This window comes from Lissotriton helveticus, chromosome 12 (assembly GCF_964261635.1).
Source record: "Lissotriton helveticus chromosome 12, aLisHel1.1, whole genome shotgun sequence".
In the NCBI taxonomy this organism is placed as follows: domain Eukaryota; kingdom Metazoa; phylum Chordata; class Amphibia; order Caudata; family Salamandridae; genus Lissotriton; species Lissotriton helveticus.
The window spans coordinates 283,403,100-283,425,347 of NC_136073.1; the positions used below are offsets into that span (position 1 = coordinate 283,403,100).

At 42.2% G+C, this 22,248-nt stretch overlaps 1 protein-coding gene across 2 annotated transcripts in view; it reads left to right on the plus strand.

Annotated features, from left to right (window-relative positions):
* ABCC12 (ATP binding cassette subfamily C member 12) overlaps positions 1-22,248 on the plus strand; it is a 1,077,363-nt gene that overhangs the window by 966,482 nt on the left and 88,633 nt on the right. For both annotated transcript variants that reach the window (XM_078670535.1, XM_078670536.1), the window contains one exon: positions 13,594-13,672. In XM_078670535.1, the coding sequence (XP_078526661.1) occupies positions 13,594-13,672 (79 nt within the window). The remainder of the gene's footprint in view (positions 1-13,593; positions 13,673-22,248) is intronic.

A 22,248-nucleotide genomic window follows, 5' to 3' on the forward strand; every position in this document is an offset into this window, starting at 1 on the left:
AGTAAGCTTCACATCTTTTCACATTGAAGGAGTCTTTCTCCTGCTGGATACCAAATGACTTTGATATGTTGCCATATCTACAATCAAGTGCATCCACTGCTTGCTGTTCTTTTGTTGGGAATTTTCATGGAAAGATACTCTGACTGATTAAGTGCTGATCTCTGAAGTAGCAACTTGGTTTATAGCTGCATGCGTTTTCCAATCACTCAGGTTTTCTTAAAATATTTAGGAAACTCTAGATGATAGATATTAAAGTGGCTCGACACTGGCCCCTTGAGAACACGGTATCATCAATGGTAGGTTGGACAAGGAAAACGCCACTATTTCCATTGCATCTATACCATCGGGAAGCTATTTATTTAAGGCAGGTGTGAACAGCCTGAAATTGCCTATTTGGACTTTAGACGCTAAGGTTGGTTAAGATGGCTTCACTGACAATGTGGTTGACATCATGGTTGATATCACATCAAATAGCACTGGGCATCTCTATAAGGATGCTTGATGGGGGTTCTGTATGTGGTGCAACCAGAAGCTGCATCATTGTGTGATGTATTGTATTTTGCATTGTAATTTTAGAGTTAGGGCCACATGTACGAACGTTTGAAATTGTGAGTTCCTAATTGTGATTCCTTTTTTGTCCTTCTCTTTTCAAATATTTTCATTGCAATTTAAAAAAAGATTTCCCCACAACACAGTAGAAACACAATGTACATATAGACGGTAAACTACAAACTACAAACAGATAAATACCAATTAATGATAATAATAACATTCCTAGCTATCATACCTAACTTCATAGGAGAGCAAATTGCACAGTGCAGGATGATATCCCAAGGAAGGTGTGACGACTTGTGTGCATACCCAAAAGAGAGGTAATAGGGGGAGAACTAGTTACTAACATGGGGCACGTGAACCATGGTTAGTGACGAGAGGGGAATGTGGGGGTAGGTAGGTGGGCATGTGGTGATATTTATTGAGTAGCCGGGGCTGTAGGCCTAGGAGAGGTGGAGCGCATGTTGATTTGACAGGGGGTACCGGAGGTGGTACACTTGTGCATAGTAAGGGGGTTTTCAAGAAGGCAGGCAAACCTCAACCCCGCGGGCGGTCGTTCAGTGAGACACTTCAGGTGGACCATGCGACTGAGGGGGTTTAGTGCCATGTTCAATTGTATAACGGAAGTGCAGAAGCACCATGGCCTATTCGGGATAAATGGGGCAGTGACTCACTCTACGCACCTCCTAGCATTGAAGTGCATCTTCCTCTGCAGCGCCCCACTTATTTACCGCTTCTACCCAAGCCGCCAAGGGGGTCCTGCTGGTGCACGATATTGCAGTGTGATGCCACATTTGGCTCGAAGGCTGGCCTGGGCTGCGAATCACAATTCGACCTTGCATGCTTCTTTGCTGGAATATTCCTAGTGAGCAGGCCTCCCAGGAAAAGGTGTCAGGGAGCTCTGTGACCTCATGCAGTGTGGCATTGATGGCGCTCCAATAGTGCTGCTGGGCTGTTCAGGTCCAGAACATGTGTAGGAAGGGTGTGCTAGGGGTCTGGCAGCGGGGGCAAGCAAACTGTGACCCGGGTAAGGGCGCTGAAGCTGCGCTGTCATTAGGTATGCCTGGTGCAATACAAAGAATTGTATATTTTTGAAGCAGGAGTTCTGGGAGATCTTTTTTGGGAATTCCAGGGTCCCTCCCACTCTTTGTCATGTAGTGGCCTCTCGAACTCCTCCTATTTGTGACACAAACGGGCAAGTGGGGCTGGGGTCAGTTCTCAATAGCCTTGCATATCCAAGTAATAAGGTGCCAACCTGGGTCCATGGTCAATACTGCATGAAGTACTGGTGGGTCGCGGGCTCACCTCCAGATAGATCCCAGAGATGCTGACAATGGAGCATGAGTTGCCTATGGAGAAGGAATTGCCCTGGGGGCAGTCCGCTCTCTTTCGTCAGGTGGGGAGAGGCTGGCCCCCAAAAAAGGAACTCTACCTCAAGAAGTGAGAGATCAGTCCAGGTCTGCAGTTCCCGGGAGGTGTATTAGCCCCTGCCTCAGGGTAGCCCGACAAGCGGCAGCAGTGGAATGTAGAGCGGGGCCCCGCTGGACAGGCGCTGAATGCGGAGCATACATGCCTTCGCTATAGTTACCTGTATTGAAAGGGTCGAGGCATGCCAGGCTCCCGGCAAGAGCAAGCAACAGATTGTTGGTAACAGCAAAGGCCCAAGGTCAGAACAGGTCTCCTCAGCTAACCCCCCACTGTGCAGAGAGAGAACCACTGGAGCTGCACTGCTAGGAAGTAAGCCTCAAATGACAGGACCCCCAGTCCCCCCGGTCCACTGGCAGCTGCAGCTTAACGAAACTAACTCGCAGATGACCATTTCCCCAGATAAGGGAGAAAAGTAGAGCCACCATCTCACTGAAAAAGGAGCAGAGAGGGACAACCACAAGATTGGCAAATTAATAAACAAGATGATGTAGGAGGACAATTTTCGCAAATGTAATTTTGCCTATAGGAGTCAGGGGAAGAGTCCTCCAAAATCCCACCAATGAGCGTATGCCCACGAGTGCTATGCGATGATTGCCCTCATAGAGGTCTAGAGGGGTATGATACAGGTGGACCCCCAGGTAGCGAGGCGCCTGCACGTGCCAATGCATACCTCCTGCGGAGGGAGGCCGGGGCTAAAAGGATAGACCGAAGATTTAACCCAGTTAACCCTCAGCCCAGCCACGGCTGCAAAGTCTGGTAATGTGGCCCAGAGAGGTTCGATGTCATAAGAGATGTCCTGTAAGTAAAGGATCAGGTCATATGAATACAAGGACACACTTTAGGTCTCACCCATTAAGGGGATGCCAAACTCCCTTCCCTCCCCACGAAGGTGCGTAGCCAGGGACTTCATAGCCAGGAGAAAAAGAAGGAGGGACACCACTGATTCGTACCTCGGGTCAAAGGGAACGGAGCCGAGATGTAGCGTCTAGTCGAATCGGCGAAGTGGGCTTTGAATATATTAACTTAGTTTAGGCCAAGAGCTTAGGTCCCACTTTCATGCAGCGACACATCTCAAATAGATAAGGCCAGGACAGGGTGTTAAACGCCTTCTCCAGATCCAGGACCAGGCAAGTAGCACAAGTTACCGAATCGCAATTTGAGCTTTGCACATGCCAAAATGCATTTTCCCTGTCACAAGTGACCGGATAGTGCGAATCGTGCCTTTCGGGACAGGAAAATTGCTTCGTACATGTAGCCCTTATTGTGGCAGAACCTCCATCTTTTTAGGAAAATCATATATCCTCTGCTGTTGGAAATGTATATTCCATTGCCTTACCTTACTCCTCAGTGAGATTACAACATAGTCAGATTGTCAAATACAAAAGCTGTGTAGTTTTGAATTTACCTCAGGCTTCTTTAATCCATTACCATGCACTCACTTCCGCATTATCACTTTAGTTTACCCATGCCGGTTTCTACTTTCTCCATTCGTGTTTTTTCCATCGTTCTCTTACTCTGTCTTTGCCCTTTTCTCAGTTTTTCCAAGTCTAGTTATAGGTAAAGTTTGATAGGGTAAATAAGTGATGGTCCCCAAAAATAGGTGGCAGTGGCTCCCCCTGGCAACCACCAACTGAAATTAAGCACTGAGTGTAGCGATACCTAAGGCTGAACCATGATGGGCTTTGCGGGTCCAGAGCAGAACCAAGCAATTTTTCTTCTGTGCCTGCAGTGTGTAGGACATTCCTCTGAGTTAGTGCATTGTTTTAGACAGCAAAGGTCACAAAAAGAAAGAGACAACCCCTCCCCAACGTTTCTGAGATGTGTTCTCTGAAACCAGACCTTAATTCAGAGAAATATTGAGTTAAAAAACGTCTTTTTACACATAACAGATGCGTAAAAACAGGTTCTCTCTGTGCTGAGTCAGAAAAGCTCATCATGATACAGACTCAGGAGTTGCTCAATGCTTGAGTGATAGCAAAGAATTGAAAATGCTGCTCTCACCCTGAATTGATGATTTATTCCTTTTATATTTAAGAAGTTTTTAGTACCTTTCATTACGGATCTCTGGGGCAGATATAGGTACATTGAATTGGCACAATGTGCCCACCGACTTTTAGCAAATCCAACTGTATTTTGTGAACAGACATAGATCGTTGCACAAAATACTAAGGCTCAGATTTACCAAATTCTTAAGCAACGCAGAGCAGCAGCCAAAAAAGCTGTGCTGCATTGTGTGAAAAGGAAAGAGCAGGAAAACTCCATATTTACAGAGATATGGCTCCAGGGGCGGCTGGTGACATTTGAAATTGGTGGGCGTTAAATGATAATCATACTGCACTGTAGCGAGCGAGCGTAGCGAGCGAGCCCGAACCCCTTAAGGAGGGTTCGGGGTGCATTCCCCCCGAGAAAATTTTGCAAAAAGCCTGGACAAATGCTGCATTTTCAAGCAAATTTGAGAAAGCAGGAAGGTTAATAAAGCAATTGTGAAAGTGCAGTTATTACATTAATAGATGTCATAACATAGGTAGCTGCTTATTCAGTATAACCACAGAGCTTCATACTATTACGCCGCTGAATTCAGACTATAAGACTTTCATGAAAATCTCAGCTCTAAGAGTAGCAGAAGTTGCACAGCAGTTGGGAAACAGCCTTTACAAAGCATTGGGAACCACGCATTACCCTTACCACGTTTCCATTACAACGCATGTGACTTTATCACGCATGTCTTTCCACACAGTTTATAGTGTTTAGGTGCTACAGAATGTACTTAACAATATGCCATTTGATCAGTAAAATCTGTTTAGTCCCCAAGTAGAACAAACACTAGAAAACTTTTAAAATCAGAGATAACAATGCATTTCTGAGTACCTCACTCACAGTATTTTTTTTTATTTAACAAACAAGTAGCAGCATTCACTTTTTGTAAAGTAAATCAGCACGTCTCTCTTTCATTGTAGCAAACTTGTCAATAACTTTTTTGTTGAAGTCCGGTATTTTTTGGACTAGCTTGCTCTCTACAGAGAGCATCGCCAAAGCATTGAGTCTTTCCTCTAGCATGGTGTTCCTGAGGAATGTCTAATGTGCTTTAAGGCTGAAAAACATCGTTCAGCTTCGGCTGTTGTCATTGGAGTGGTAATGACAATTTTTAGTAAACACACTGTCTCTGTAAGTGACTTTTCCATATGCAGTTTATGTATTAAAGTCAGCAAAGTCAAGGCACTTTTGGCCTTCCGGTACACAGGCATTCCGTACAGTACAGTCAACTCAGTTCTCAGCTGCTCTTTTTTGAGCATAGGATATGCTTCCACAGCCTGATTCAGAGCACGCTGCGGGAAGGATTCATCATATTGTGCAAACTCTTGACTTTGCAATAATGTGGCACTCACCAAATGTTTTGTGAATGAAAAACGTTCTTGTGCCTGCACAATTACAATGTCACATATCTCCTTTTCAATTCGAACCAAAGAGGTGATGTTTTGCCTGCGGTTTGCAAAAGTAGAATGCTCCGTCAGTTTGCTCTCTAAATCGTCAACACCCATCTCTCACTTTCCTTATGTTTTATACAAATGTACTGGTAGAGTCTTTCACAAAGACAGTATCTATGTATTTTCGCTGTAACTGATCGTATAACACATCGACATCACGCATTATTTCATGAAATAAAAACAGTAAGAACTGAAACTCTTTGTCTTGTAGTGTTCTAATAAAGCCATGGGCTTCATTCTGACTTGTGTGATCAAAGTCTTCACTGGCTTCTATGGCGACAAAACATTTTTCAAGGCCCTCCCTATTTTCAAAGATTAAGTTGACTGTACGAATGTGAAAGTTCCAATGAGTTGAGGATCCCCTTGGAACGCATTTGTCTACAATCTTATGAAGGGCTTCTGTTCTTTTGGGGGAACGTGAGAAGAATGCTGCTATGCCTCCTATATCCTGAAATAAAACTCGTGTCTCTCTGATCTTTGATACTGCCTGTTGCATAATAAGATTGAGTTGGTGGGCGTAACAGTGCACAAAATGAGCATTAGGGTACACATCTCTAATTCGTTTCTGTACTCCACCAAGGCTTCCACTCATTACGGACGCACCATCATAGCTTTGTGCGATAAGTTTTTGTTTTTGAGGCAGGTCCGGAAAAATTAAGTTCAGTTGACACAGTATAGCTTCAGTAATGGTTGCTGCACTAGAGTATCTTAAATGTGTGAAACCATAGAACCTCTCCACAACATTTCTGTCACTGTCAAGGTACCGAAACACTAAGACGGACTGTGTTTTAGTGGCCACATTAGTGGTGTCATCAGCCTGAATAACCACAAAGTCTGTGTTTCGCAACTCTTGCACAATATGGCTTCTTATAATTTCGAGCATACACTCAAGGAGTTCATTTTGTATTGTTTTAGAGGTGCCCTTAAAGACTGTAGCACGTGCTAAATGTGTTTCCAAATCCTTGTCTATGGTTGCCATTAAATCCACTAGGCCTCGGAAGATCCCAGGTTTTGAGGAAGTTTCTGATTCATCATGGCCTCGCAAATGCCAGTTCAAAAGCACCACAGAAACGAATGCAATCAATGATCTTGGATAGAATTTGTCTGTTCTTATCAACTGCTTCATTGTGTGTTTGTATGGTTTTGCGATATGCATCATTTATCTGCTGCTCAATTGGTGCGTCTTCCCCCAACATTCCCAGTCTTGTCAGGTTTTCCATATGATTTCTTGTGAATGCATACATCTTTATTTTTTCAGATAAATGCTTCAAGTCTATGATACCTTGCCGTGTCCAAGGCAAGTCACCTCCAAAAAGCAAGCAGGGGAAGCAGAACAGAGAATTTCTTATAGGGCACCCTGTAAGCCAATCAGCTTTTGTGTACCAGGCATTTGAGAATGTACGTTTTGACATTTTTCCTCTGTCCTGGGAAGTTTTCTGTAGGTTTATTTCAGGCTGATGAGGTCCTAATTGCTTAAATGTAGTTTCAAGTGGCCGTGCCTGGAATGACCTTGCAATAAGCTCTTGTACTGTATTCATGATGGTGTTGCTGGCCTTACCAACATATATATATGAAAGAAACCTGTCAATAATCAAAGTACAACGTATAAGGTGCAGTGCAATAATATCAAATTTCAGTATAAATGCAGTATTGTAATACATCTCCAACAGCTCCCCTTCCCACAAAATGACAGCTTAAAATACAGCCTTACTTCCTCCTGCCTCTCTGTGCCATAGTGGTTGCTGGAGGCACTGAAACAGACACTGCTTGAGGGCCTGGAGAGTGACCACATACATAGCCCTAACTCCATACATAGCCCTAACTCCCATGTAAAAAAATATAGCATCAGTTTCCTTACCTTTAACACTGGTGTTTGCTGGGTCGTAGCCGGGGTGAAAGAGCAGCAAAGGAGGTTGGGGTCCTCTTGTTGTTTGCTGAAAAATTGCCCCAAAATGTGGTAATGTTTCAGGTTGTCAGGCTTTACCAGGTGCTGAAAATGAAAAGATAACAATTTATTTTTGAAACACTAGGGTAATCAAACAAAGACTGTGGGGAAAAAAACATAACGCTCCAATTTTTTCCTTGCAGTTTGCATGCAGCTCTTAGATGACCGTTATTAGCTCGCAGTTGTAAGTTAGGATTTTAACTTACAAACTGCTAGTAACAAAAGGATCTCTCTGACAAAAGCAGTGACTCACTGACCTATTTACATCATATGCATGTTGTGATCTGCATCAGGTACATGTTCTTTGCAGCAGGCACATTACCCTTCTGCGCTGCCGCCTGCTGCCCTGTTCACTACTGGGACCACAAACATAGGCTAGCTCTGCCAGACTGCCAACGCACCTCCATATATAGGCCAACACACATCCCTGGGACATAAAGCACACAGTGTTGCATAGGAAGGCCTGCATAAACTTTTCTGAAGAATGTACCCACATCAAGGACTTATTTCAACAAATATTTCTTTAAACTACTAAACAGATTTACCATAAGTAATAGCATTCTTTCTGAGTAAAATCCTAACTTCTGCCAAGTTGTTTTTTTCAGTATCAGAGAACAGTTTCCAATGGAAATTAAAATGGACAATCGTTGTTTTTAGACTTCCCTTTTTTCTTGTACCCGTACCACGTTTAACAGAACAGTGGGAAACTTTCTAAGAAAGAGCTAAAGCAAAAGAGCTTGTTTTTTTGGAACATTTCGTGCAGTCACACATAAGTAATGTAGCGAACACCAGCTCTGAAATAAATCATGATTAGAGATCGCTCCTTGACATGTCTCTTTAAAGCTGACTGCTGAAGCTCTCCTTTTTTATAGCACTGTGTGTGTGACTGTCTGTCTTCTTGGGCCGGCCTTGGGGACTGTCTGGGAGTAATGCTATTGCGATCTGAATCTGATTGTGTTCCTGCACTGCCACATTTCTAACTTCATTGAGTTCATTCATAAATCTCACATATGTGTCAGAGCGTGTCCTGGTACTACTTCTGAACTGCTACGTTTTCAATCCCCTGCCAGTGCCCACGCAGCGCCTCTCGCTGTCCTGACACTTGACTGATGGACGAAGGAGCAGTCACATCCAGGACCTGCCCGAATCGCACGTCCCCGACACTCTATGCAGCGCTGCCAGGAAGCACACATTGAATCAATTGCACGACAAGTGCACACACCCTGCAGGGTTGTACAAGCACCGCAGCTTTCACGTGGTCTGGGCATACACAACAGAATCCCTATCGAAGCTTCCCTGCCTCTCTGCAACACCCCTTCTCAACCCACCTCCACACACCAAGTGCTGATGGCATTGGGATTTGTAACCATGAAGTAGCCAGCCATCATTGCCCAGGGGTGCTCTGAGGTGGCGTGAGCTGCCATCCCATGGGCACTTTAATAACAGCTTCCTCTCTTGTCTCGACTGCCTCTTCTAACCCTCACAGGCCTTGCAGGAAATGTGCATGTTTTCTGTATCACTCAGTGTCAAGTGTGTCAATGCCAATTTCGAGAACTTCCCCCCTTTCCCACTGCGCCGTCTACCAATTCATTGCTCTTTGCGAAAATGCCTCGTGAGTTTATTGTTTGAGTTTTATATATAGCACTTGCAAGACCGAACGGTATCAGAGCGCTTTACAATGGTACATGTTGCCATCAAAAAAATAAAATGTAACTAAATAAATCTAAAATCAGAACAGCTAATTCGAGTCCAGCGTGCGTGGCGACGTGCTGCAGTGCACACTCACTGCACAGACTGCAAAGTGTTTTAATTTTGTAAGCAGGTGCGCAACTGCACACCGAATCTTGTCTTAAAAAAAAAGTTCCGGAATTTTCTATTGCAAGCATGTATTTGTAAGTTATGCCAAGAATGGAGAGTTTACTTGCATGACCTAAATTCTTTTCTACATTTTGCTAAAAGACTCCTACTTCGGTTCCCAATGATGTCACAGTTGGCTGTATGCACAGGACATAGATGTGCCCTAATTTTGTTAAGTGCAAAATAATGTTTTTTAGGCTATTGATTTCAGAACGACTAGTAGACAATCTATATTTCCAGTGGAGGTCCTACGACACTCAGGTAGGGGCGTGGTTGTCAGAGGTGCAGAAGGTGCTGCGGCACCGGACCTAGAGGTCTGCGACCTGCTGAATATTCCTGTATATAACTACCTATCAAACAGCAAGGAGGTTAGGGGGACATTTTCCTAGATCGCCCTAGGTTCCAGGGCGCCCTGTCTATTCTACTGGTTACAGGGCCTCTCCCAACTTCTACACCTCTCTAAGAGGAGTTACTGAAAAGCCCCCACTGGCCTAGAGATGTAGGTTTCCTGAGCAATCTGATCACACTCTTTTCGCAGTATCATAGGATTTCACGAATTGTGCATAGGTGACACTTGAATGAATCCTGTTCACCGACACGCCCCAGGCAGTCAGGTTTTTGAACATTTTAACGATTGTCCCCCGTCTCGACGATGACAAATCTTCACCCTGTTTTAAGATGATGGTGAACTGGGCGCCTATGTACACTGGACTCCCTTCTAGATGGTATACTTCAGTATGGGTTTCCTTATGCAGCCTCCACTATCTGCAACACTCAAATTAGACCCAGAAGTGAGCAGTGGAGACAACCCAGGCGGAACGGAGATTATGAAGGAAGGTAGAATCAGAACCTGGGAAATTACAGAGCAAGCAACATTACAGACCATGGCGGGGACATCTAGGGAGCGGAGCACCACCTGTGGCCCTGCCCTGCTGTGGACCTAGCAAGGGCTGCCGTGCCGTGCCTGTTCTTCTTTGCTGTCTCAAGGTGACCATGCCTGCTGTGCCCCTTCTCCTGTGATGCCCATAGGTCGGCAGTAGTTGTCTAGTATCGAGCAGGGGTGTGGCTACCAATGTTGCAACAGGTGCAGTGGACTGGTCCCACTGCACAGAGGGGCCCATTGAATCGAATCCAGAAAATTGCTATATTTTACTACCCCGTCCGTGGCGTGCGCTTGCGGCGGCTTGCACTCTAAAAAAGCACTAGCAGTAGCTGCAGAGGTGAGGGCGAGGCTGAGGCTCAGGCTGCCGCTGCAATCCACTGTGCAGTGCCATGATGGGGTGACACCCGGTGCGGTATTACATACATTTTTATATTCATACCCATCGTGCCACTGCCTTTGGTGGAGGAAGAATGGGAACGTGTGTGTGTTTATACTTCATTTTCTGTTGAAGTGTCTCTTCTACTTTTAATCAACTTCTGCTTTTTTTTTTTACCACAAATATCAAGAAAGAAATAGCTTCTTTTTTTTTTTCTGGCAGGGTGGGAATGTGTCACGGCCAGAAACAGCATTCTTTGGAATATGACATTTTTACCCCTGGGCAGTCATTTCTACATGAATCATCTGAGGCTGATTGAAAGTCTGAGGCACGTCGAGAAAATGGGAGATAAAATATACATGAATTTCGATCACCCCCGGCCCGCACCCCCTAGTGACGCCACTGGGGCAGAGGGGCCATAGATCTCCCACATGATTGAATCGATTAAATTACACTTGACTTGAACACAACAGCGGCACCCAGCACTTGCGCTGCATATGTTTTAAAATTCATACATTTTGCAATTTGCACACATCAGAGTCAACTTAGAGAAGAGCAGCACTGCACCTGTCGAACGTTTGCTGTGCACGTGGCGACTGGCGGCGACTAGAGCCCTCGCCCCCTACACTAGAAACTCAACTAACTAGTGAGAAAACGTCACGGCGCGCGCGTCCCGAATGGCCAATCACTGCATGGCTTCACATGCTGAAGTCACACAGTAATTGGCCATGATATGCAGTGCTCAGCCAGTGTGCCACCACCCACGCGCTACAAAAGGGGATGATGGACGGAGCGTTACAAAAGGGGATGATGGACGGAGCGGCATCCAATAATGGATTGCCTGCCCTTCTGCGCGGTGGGCCAGCCAATCCTGGCGTTGCATGCAGCGCTAGGATTGGCTAGGGGGGCACACAGACTACTTGCCCTGGCGCGCCTTTGAAACCCCGGGCCCGGCTACAGGAGCACCCCCCTGCCCCTTGGTCCGTCTCTAAAGGGGAACTTGACTGTCAGGTTAGTAAAGCGCATGCTCGGCCAAGTTACAGGCCAAAAATCGTCGTGCGCAGGCAGTACTGCTGATGGTGCTGGCCTGCTGCAGAAGACTGTCGCTCAGACCAGCCAGCCCCACCCCCTGTGCACTCCTTATTCCTTCGGGTGTGTCCCGAAGCACTGCGCTGCGGCGGCAGCGGCGCTTTATTATTTGTGATGTCTGAATTATTTCTATTTGTGTGTTATGTTAGTTGGCTGCTCTTGTCACGGAGGTGTGTCCAGGCAGTGGGGCTACGCCCCTACGCCCCAATGGACGCACCACGGCTGTATGGCTCTCTCCTCTGCTCTCCCTAGCGATGGGGCAGAAATTTTCTGCAACGCACCATGCACACACCTTTGCCCAATATTGCAAGGATGTTTGCATCAGTCTAGTATAGTTTTTTTACTAGACGGGTTCTCTTCCAGTACAAAATACTATGCTTAAAACTTTTCCTGCCTTGTGTGTGCTCTCTACAGAGCAGCACACATGCACAGTCGGAAAAGAAAGGCAAAATAAAAGCATTTCTCTGTGATAGCACCTATTTGAACTGGGCGTGTTTTTTTTACGCACAACTCTGTATACTTTTATTAGCAAATAGGAATTTGTATAAAAAACCATAGGTGGGTGCATGTAAATGCACATTCACAACCCTTGGAACACCCCCTTGGCACTAAGTGATACAAAACAGCCCTATGTGCTGCTTTGCATTACTTTCAAGTGATTTCCTGGTGCAAAATAAGTTTTGCACTGGAAACTAAATTAGGAAAAAAGGTTTTCTGGCAATTTGTGTCTCCTTAGTGAGGGAAACATGGTGTAAAATCTTAGTAAATATACCCCAAAATCTCAGAGATTCAGAATTGGACCTACCTCATGAAGAGATAGGTTGCAAAGTTGGCACCCACTTCAATTTGCTGCCATTACAGCGATGGTGGCCAGCTGGGGTCAACAGACCACCATGACTGTGCTTGCTTTTATATGAAGAAGGTGCGGCCCATTTTCATTAAGGAAAAATTATAACCGTTTACAAAAAAGGAGAAATGTTTATAAAACTACTTTTTTTAAGAGTAAGCAACAGTGGTCTCATGGACTACTGCCTACTTCTAAAACGTGGGTTTTTGTTCCATTTATAAAGTGGAATGTGTCCCCTGGAGAACCCTACCTGTTTGTGAATGGGTTACTACCTCCTTTGCGGTGTCTGTAAAACATAAATGTTTTGAGATCACATTTAGAACACAAAACAATAATACATTATATACAAAATCTCTGTATAGAAGGTAATCCCTAAACACGTCCCTTCCAAAGACCGATTCCTTAGTGATTCATAAAGTTACCACATTGTTAAAATAGTTTAGTGCGTTAAAAAAAAACACATTTGCTTGTAAATCGTGCAATTCACTGAATTACTGGTTTTGCAACAAGAAAATACGTTAGTACATTTGGTCCAGAGTTCTTCACTAACTGCATTTGCTTGTTTATTTGTTTGATTTTATGCTCACTGTAAGAAGTGTGATTAGTAGCTTTTTAGTTCACAAAGTGAGAATGTCTGTGCATATTGGCTTTCCTAATGCTGAAGAAAGCAAAGGACCATTTATCAAAATTATCTGTAATGTAATATTTTGCTGTGCGTTCCTTTGAAGTTCGCCAAGTACACTGCAGACATCATCTTTTGACTCCTTTTCACAATCCTCTTCTAAACCCTGTAAATGCAGTCTGTTCAGCGAAAGGGCTGTTTTCAGCTGCCATATTGCTGAGGGACAATATTTGTTTTCATTGTGCAAATTTCTTTCTATGCCAGTTGGGGGTAACACACTTTCACCCAACTATTGCCAAACTCTCTCCCTAACAAAAACACACTCCTATTGGATTTGTCAATACTTGCTTCTTATCTGTCTTCTTTTGTTAACAGTTTATTATTGTGCTTGTAATTTTAGTGTTACTAAAACAGAGTGTTTGCTTATTTTAGTTTAATACTGAAAAGTGCATAATACTTCCACTGAATCCTCAGCTCTTGGAACTTTTTCATTTATTTCTGCATAACAGGTACAACTTAGACCCATTTAATAACTATTCAGATGAGCAACTCTGGAAAGCACTGGAAAGAACATTCATGAAAGACACAGTGAGTAACACATTGATTTTGATATACATACGTTTGTATCATACCCAGTGTTCTGATATAGTTATATCTTAAACTAGATAGAATATCTCTGAGGAAACACAGGACAGGCACCAGTTCCCCCTTCCGAGAGACTAATTACTCACAGAAAGTCATGCTTTTAATGTGGGATAATGCTAATTATCACTAAGAAGAGAAGGAATAAGAAAAGCAACTAGCAGGAAGTCACAGTGAAGATGCAGTTTTGAAAGTAAATGTCCTTACAATTCCTCTCTAGAGTAATTTATTGATGTGCTACTGGCACTCATAACCAAATACCTACACTGTGGTGGCTAATTTTCACTCTAGCTGCTAACAGGACTTCACCTCTTGAGAGATAGTTCGTGTCTGCCACAGCAGTATGATAACAGAGGATGAGATCTGCCACTGGGACCAAAACCCCTGAGCATCTGTTCAGAAATATTAGGGCTACACGTAGCACTCAAAAATATAAACTCAACGCCTTTAAAAGCTTCTACTTCAGCTTTTTACTTTTGTTCACATAAGTTCAAAATGATTCACCCCTACAACAATATATAAATATACTCATAATTTGTTCAATGGTCCGAAAATTATTCCAACTTTTCTATGTGTGCCCAATGCATTTCGGGTTGAACGGGCCCTTCTTCGGGGGCCTTGGATCAACAAAATACATAAAACATAAATCTGTTTTAGAACTTCATGAAAATTTACAAGAACAACTTGCTCAAGAAACATGAATTGCATTTAACAAAGACATGACTGCATCTGATTAGTGCAAGAGGATACATATGAAAATACATATGAAAGCATGTTTCATTATAACCCACTCTTAACAAATGTACACAATGCCAACATGGTTTAAAAACAAAAAGTTTAAAAGAAGTGATTGAACAAAAAAACGAAAAGGTGCACGTGAAAATCATCACTATCTCCTTCCTGACCCGTACAGCACTTCATGAACAACTCACAAAAAAATTCTGGTAGCTACTCACATGGCGATTAATGTAGCTTGGCTCAATTTCACTCTGAAGAAACCTAAAACAGAGATCAGAGAGTTTTTTAACATAGATATCCCTTAATGCTTTCTACCATTCTGTGCGTTACCACACATACCTCCCCAAAGCTCCTAAGACATCTCTTGCACCATGTCCAACGTTCTGTCGCTACGAGGATTCTATCTGCAAAGATAGTGAAGGTGCACTGAGTTAACTCAACCGGCTCAGCTCCCACTGGTCAAAAACACTCAGAATTGCCCGGTCCGTTCTTACCTTCTACACGCCCATGTCTAAGTCTCTAAAGATACCTAGCGGATGTTAAAGGTGAATCAGTGTGAAGGCTTTTGTCAGCCGCCATAGGTTTTAAACGCGCTCCAACCGGACACAAGCAAGCTTTTCATGGAAACAGACGCCGGCCTCAGACTCGCGTATTTCGGCCGCCATCTTGGAATATCTAACGAAAACTTAAAACCACCTGAAAACCCCTGATGTACGTGAAAACAAATACCGGCATGTATATCGGCTGCCATCATGTAGTGTCAAACCATGCAAAGACTTAACTTTCCATGTTCTGAAGCCAAAACGGGTGACCTCACTGCTCTGAAACAGCGTTGATCACCTCAACCACCTTGTTCTATTTCTGTCAATATAAAAATGATTGAGTGCAAAAAATCGTGCTCAAAAAATAAAATTGGTGGAAAAATGATAAAAAATAAATAAAATAAATAAAATTTGTGATCAAATGAAAATAACCATGGTCACATATCATTTTCAGTTGCATATACATATGACATTGTTGCAGTGCCACAGACATCACTAGAAAGCATGATTATTCATAAAAAACATGCATCATCGATTTTCTCATTTAAACCCTTAGGATTCTGAGATTCCAATCTTTTAATCCAGTACGTTTCCCTTTGAAGCAGGGATCTGGTCAGATCCATGCCTGGACATTGATAAACTCTCTCTATCACCGAGAACTGCATTTGGGCTATGCTATGTCTGGCCTCCATCCAGTGTACAGCTAAACTGCTGTTTTTATTTTGATTCCTGATGGTACTTTTGTGTTCAGATATTCGAATTTTTAACTTACGCTCGGTTTTGCCTACATATAGCTTACTGCACGGGCATTTTATGTAATAAATTAGGTAATTGGAATTACAGTCCAAATTGTGAAACAATTTATTAGACTCCCCTGTTTGTGGATAATCTCGCTCCACAGATTACATTGTTACAATGTATGCAATTTGAACAATTTTTCTTTCCTTTTTAATCTTTCATCTGTTTTTGTCTTGGGGAAGTCATTAAAATTTCTTTAAGATTCCTTGAACGAGTGAAAGACAACAACGGTTTGTGTCTGAAAATATCCTGAAAGTCTGTTTCATTTTGAAGTAGCTCCCATGCTGATTGATAATATTCTTGATTTTCTGGGAACTTGTTGAAAATTTTGAGACAAAAACATGTCTCTCTGTTTTTTGCTTTTGTTTTTGTTCAACAACTCACCACAATCCAATTTTGAGATGCCGTCTTTAGCATTCTCCAAAGTTTCTTTCAGGTAACCCCTCTCCAGATATTTCTGTTGTTGAAAGTTCAAATGTTTATCAATGTGATGTGGTTCTGAAGATATCCTTTTAATACGCAAAAACTGTGAGAAGGGTCAATTATTCGTAAGATTTTGCGGATGAAAACTTTGGAATAGCAGTGCATTATTTACATCTGTCTCCTTCCTGAAAATTTCAGTATGTATTTCCAATCCTTCAAGAGTGATAGCAACATCCAAAAATGATATCTTTGCTTCACTGATTGTATGTGTGAACTGAATTTGATACGTCATATCCATTTAATTCCTCATTTTTTCGTTCTAATTTTTCTCTACTATTCGCTCAGAACAAAAAGATATCATCAATGTACCTGCAGTATAACAGTGTGTGGTCCTGCCATTCCATTCACAATCACTGAAAATGAAATCTGATTCAAATTTAGCCATGAAAGTATTGGCGTATGCAGGTGCCCCTGCAAACCCCATAGAAGTACCAGTCTGCTGTAAGAAGAAGTGTGCGTCCCATTGAAAATAACTGTGGTAGAGGCAAACATGAAAGATTTCAGTTAGAAAAACTTTAACCGCTCTCACGGTAAGCTGACTCAACAATGCCCTTGCCACAGCTTCCATGCCAGCTCTGTGTGGGATGGATGTATACAAAGATGTTACATCTATTGTACACAGAATCGTGTTGCTTTCCAATTCGACAGACTCTCATTTCAATAGAAAATCTTTTGCATCCTTAACGTACGAAGTCCATTGCTGGATAAAAGGTTGAAGGAAATAATGTATTTATCGGCCCAAAGGTTCAAAAATGGTCCCACATCCGGTTACAATCGGGCTCATCTGTGGATTGTGGAGATTTATATGTATCTTAGGGAGCGTATAGAGTCATGGTCTCGTGGGGTATTCGACTGTCATATACTATTTTGTTGAAGCTGAGATGAATTCCATCTCCTGAGCATGCTCAAGGATGATTTGAAGAGTTTTGCTCAGTTGGCTAGTGGGGTATTTCTCCAATGGAAGATATGTGAGTGGATCCACAACGTGTTAATTGACTTTGTTAATGTAGAATGATTTATCCATGACCACTATTGCACCTCCCTTATGAATTAATAAATTATTGTTGTTCTGTATTGTTTAAAGTGTTATTCTGTCTTGAATAGAGATATTTTTCTTCCTAGATTTTCGCATGTTCATCTTTTGAAAATCTTTTTGGACTAAATTCTCAAACTAATCTAGGACCTTATGAGATACTGGGGCTTGAAATGTTGATTTCGATCGAAACTCCCAATATTCTGTTTCCACTCTATCCGGTCTACTAGGGAATACATTGGTGAAAAAATGTCTCAATCTCAGCACCCTCATGAACTTAAATAGTACTACTTCGCATTCTAAAAGATGGTATCATATGTTGGGACGAAACCTAACCCTTTGTTCAAAACTCTTGTAAGAGGAAGGAGACAGATGTAAATAATGCAGTGCTATTCCAAAGTTTTCATCTGCAAAATCTTAAGATTAATTTACCCTTCTCACAGTTTTTGCATATTAAAAGGATATGTTCAGAACCACACGACCTTGATAAACATTTGCACTTTCAAAAACAGAAATATCTGGAGAGGGGTTACCCAAAAGAAACTCTGGAGAACGCTAAAGACTGCATCTCAAAATTTGATCGTGGTGAGTTGTTGAAACAATAACCCAAGAAAAAAACAGAGGGACAAGTTTTTGTCTCAAAAATTTCAACAAGTTCCCAGAAAATCAAGAATATTATCAATCAGTGTTGAGAGCTACTTCAAAACGAAACAGACTTTCAGGATATTTTCAGACACAAACCATTGTTTGCTTTCACTCGTTCAAGGAATCTTAAAACATTTTAATGACTTCCCCAAGACAAAAACAGATGAAATATTACAAAGGAATGAAAAAGTGTACAAATTGCTTACATTGTAACAATGTAATCTAAGGAGCGAGGCTGTATAATTCACAAACAGGGGAGTCTATTAATTTATTTATTACATAAAATGCCTGTGCGGAAAGCTATTTGTAGGCAAAACTGAGCATAAGTTAAAAATTCGAATATCTGAACACAAAAGTACCATCAGGAATCAAAATAAAAATAGCAGTTTAGCTGTACACTGGATGGATGCCAGACATAGCATAGCCCAATTGCAGTTCTCGGTGATAAAGAGAGTTTAACAATTTCCAGGCATGGATCTGACCAGATCCCTGCTTCAAAGGGAAACGTACTGGATTAAAAGATTGGAATCTCAGGATCCAAAGGGTTTATAGAGAAAATTCATTATGCATGTTTTTTATGAATAATCATGCTTTCTAGTGATGTCTGCGGCACTGCAACAATGTCATATGTACATGCAACCGGAAAATTATATGTGACCCTGGTTATTTTCATTTGTTCACCAATTTTATTTATTTTATTTATTTTTTATCATTTGCCACCTATTTTATTTTTTGAACACGTTTGTTTGTACTCAATCATTTTTAGATGACAGAAATAGAACAAGGTGGTTGAGGTGATCAGAGATGTTTCAGAGCAGTGAGGTCACCCGTTTTAGCTTCAGAACGTGGAAAGTTAAGTCTTTGCATGGTTTGACACTACATGATGGTGGACGATATACGTGCGTCTGCTGTTTGTTTTCACATACTACAAGTGTTTTCAGGTCGTTTTAAGGTTTCATTAGATATTCCAAGATGGCAGCCGAAATACACGAGTCTGAGGCCGGCATTTGTTTCCATGTAAAGCTTGCTAGTGTTTCTGGGTGGAGCGCGTTTAAAACCTATGTCCACTGACTAAAGCCGTCACACTGATTCACCGTTAACGTCCGCTAGATTTCTTTGGATACTTGGGCATAGGCATGTAGAAGGTAAGAACGGACCAGGAAATTCTGAGCGTTTTTGACTGGTGGGAGCTGAGCCGGTTGAGTTAACTCAGTGCACATTCACTAATTTTTGCAGATAGAATCCTCGTAGCAACAGAACATTGGACGTGGTGCAAGAGACGTCTTAGGAGCTTTGGGAAGGTATGTGTGGTTACCCGCAGACTCTGGTAGAAAACATAAAGGGATATCTATGTTAAAAAAACTCAATGATCTCTGTTTTTGGTTTCTTCAGAGTGAAATTGAGTCAAGCTTCATTAATTGCCATGTGAGTAGCTACCAGAAGTTTTTTGTGAGTTGTTCACAAAGTGGTGTAGGGGTCAGGAAGGAGATAGTGATGATTTTCACATGCACCTTTTCATTTTTTTGTTCAAACACTTCTTTTAAACTTTTTGTTTTTAAACGATGTTGGCATTGTGTACATTCGTTAAGACTGGGTTATAATGAAACATGCTTCCATATGTATTTTCATATGTATCTTCTTGCACTAAACAGATGCAGTCATGTATTTGTTAAATGCAGTTCATGTTTCTTGAGCAAGTTGTTCTTGTAAGTTTTCATGATGTTCTAAAACAGAATTATGTTATTTTGTAGATCCAAGGCCCCCAAAGAACGGCTTGTTCGGCTCGAAATGCTTTGGGCACACATCGAAAAGTTGGAATAATTTTCGAACCGTTGAACAAATGATTTGTATATTTATATATTGTTTTAGTGGTGAATCATTTTGAACTTATGTGAACAAAAGTAAAAAGCCGAGTAGAAGCTTTTAAATATGGTGAGTTTATATTTTTGAGTGCATTACAAGAGTTATGTAAATGTATTCAGTTTAAATTGTTCTTTTAACATGATGTAAATTGTGTGGTAACCAACCTTAGAAACAGTGCGCAGTGGTCAAGCCGGAATGACTCGTGGTAGGGTGATATTGGATATTGAGCAATAAGTATTCAGGTCCAACGGGTCTGCCGATGGCTTCTTTAAGATGGGAGATACTTGACCTGCTTTGAGGATGTCTGGGATGGTTCCTTGCAATAGAGAGGTGTTTATAATACTAGTCCAAAGAGGCACTAGCATTAGGTGGTTTGCTGGGATAGGGTCTGTGAAGTGATTGGAGGGATTCAGGGCCGTAGCGTTTATAGGATAGTATCTTCGCTGTAGGTGTTAAGAGAGGCCCAGGATGCCTTGTTGTTGAGGTAGAACTTTGCAGAGCCACTAAGAGGGGTCACACACGGGGTCAGTGAGGAGATTATGTGAGGGTCAGTATGGGATAATAGGTCGTTAAGCAAGTCTGTCTTTATGTTTTCTGTCTTCCTTGTGAAAAGGGAGGCAAATTCCTCGCAATTGGGCAGTGTGTCAGGATTAACTTGGGGGGAGTGAGAGACACCCTTAGATTGAGATTTGATTAGTTCGAATAGCCTTTTGGGATGATTCTTGGCTTAGTCTAATTGTTTACTGAAGAAGTCTGCTTTTGATCGACTAATCTTTCTGTAATAGGAGTTTCTTGTGCTTATTAGTAACTTGAGGTGGTCAGAGGATGGTGCTGATCTTCATTGTCGTTCAATTACTCTTAGTGATCTTCTGTCTTCATTTAGCCTACCATCATACCAGGGTTTATAGTCTTTTGTGGTGACTCTTTTCAGTTGTAGGGGAGCTAGATTGTCTAATAAAATGTTCATAGAGTGGAAGTAATAATTAGTCAGATCATTTATCTCATGTAACCCTTCCGGTGGCAGCATGATGTTAGGACTAGAAGTTGCAAGTAAATCTGGGCCACTGTTTTTTAGATTACTCTTCTAGATTTTCATTCTCTTGGGTTGGACAGAGAGTAGTCTAACTGATTCATTGACATGGAAAGTGATGATGTGATGGTCAGACCAGTCACAGGGGAGGATCGATTCAAGTTGGGTAGAGCCCGCTTTGGAAATTACTAATTTGATGGTTGAGCCTTTTTCATGGGTGGGGCTGTCACAGATTTGGGACTGGTAAAGGTTGGATACGAAAGCTTTGAGGCTATTGACCTCTGGGTCTTCAGGGCCATTCCAGTGGAAGTTAAAGTCTCCCAGGAATATTTGAATGTTTTGTTGTCCAACATTTGTGGTTAGGATATCCATGAAGTTTCCAATGAAGGTGAGGTTATTCCCTGGTGGGTGGTAAAATGAATGTAGTGAACATATTGGTTTGTTATTATTGGTGATGTCTGAGCATAGGTATTCACAGGAAGAAAGAACCGGGGAGTTGGAGCGGTTCACAGAGATGCTGTTCCGATGTATGCAAGCAATACCGCCACCTGGCCTATCAATTCTATCTAGTCTTGTGATATTTTGAGGGTACTAGTATGTCAAGGATGATTTAGCCATGTTTCAGTTAAAATTAGAAGGTCAGGCTCATTAGTAAGTATGAGGTCAGCTATATCGGCAGCATGGCTTGCGGCCAACCTACAGTTTAGCAGAATACATTTTATCCGGTCTTTGGTAGAAATAGTGTTGCGTTCATGTATGATGGGTACATGCATTAGGTTGTTTTCAACCATACCTCTAGAAATGTATCTTGTAGTTTTAGAGGCATTGGAAGGGATGGATTGGATTAAGGACAATTTATGTGTACTGTTCATGTGCGCAATATTAAGGGGTGGAGCCTGGTGCTTGTAAGAATGGAGTAGGGAAGTTAGATCTTTAGATTATAGAGAGTTACTCCATCTGACCAGACAGGATGAGGCATTGGGGTAAGGTACTGTTCTCCATCTAGGAAGCTCCTGTTTCGGGGAGCTTGCACATAGCTGATGTGTGAGATTAGAGTGGTTGGTGTGGCAGTAAGTCATAGATTCTACTTCGAAGCGTGTGGACTTGGGTTGTTGCAGAATCAGGTCATGAAGAGTTTAGAGGTCCTCTTTGACTTGTTGTAGAGATAGTAATATCTCATCAAGTCTAGGGTCAGGTGTTGGAGTTAACAAATAGTATAGAATGAAATTAGTTGGTCCATGTGTGGGGTATTGGTGGGAAACATAATCTGGTTCATTGTATGGCAGTTTTTCAGTGCGTTAATCAATAGAGGGGGAGTAGAGAAGGGACGTGAGGGGGTAATGATGTGTGCTATAAGTGGGATGATGAGATTCGTAGTGAGGGGAGAGGG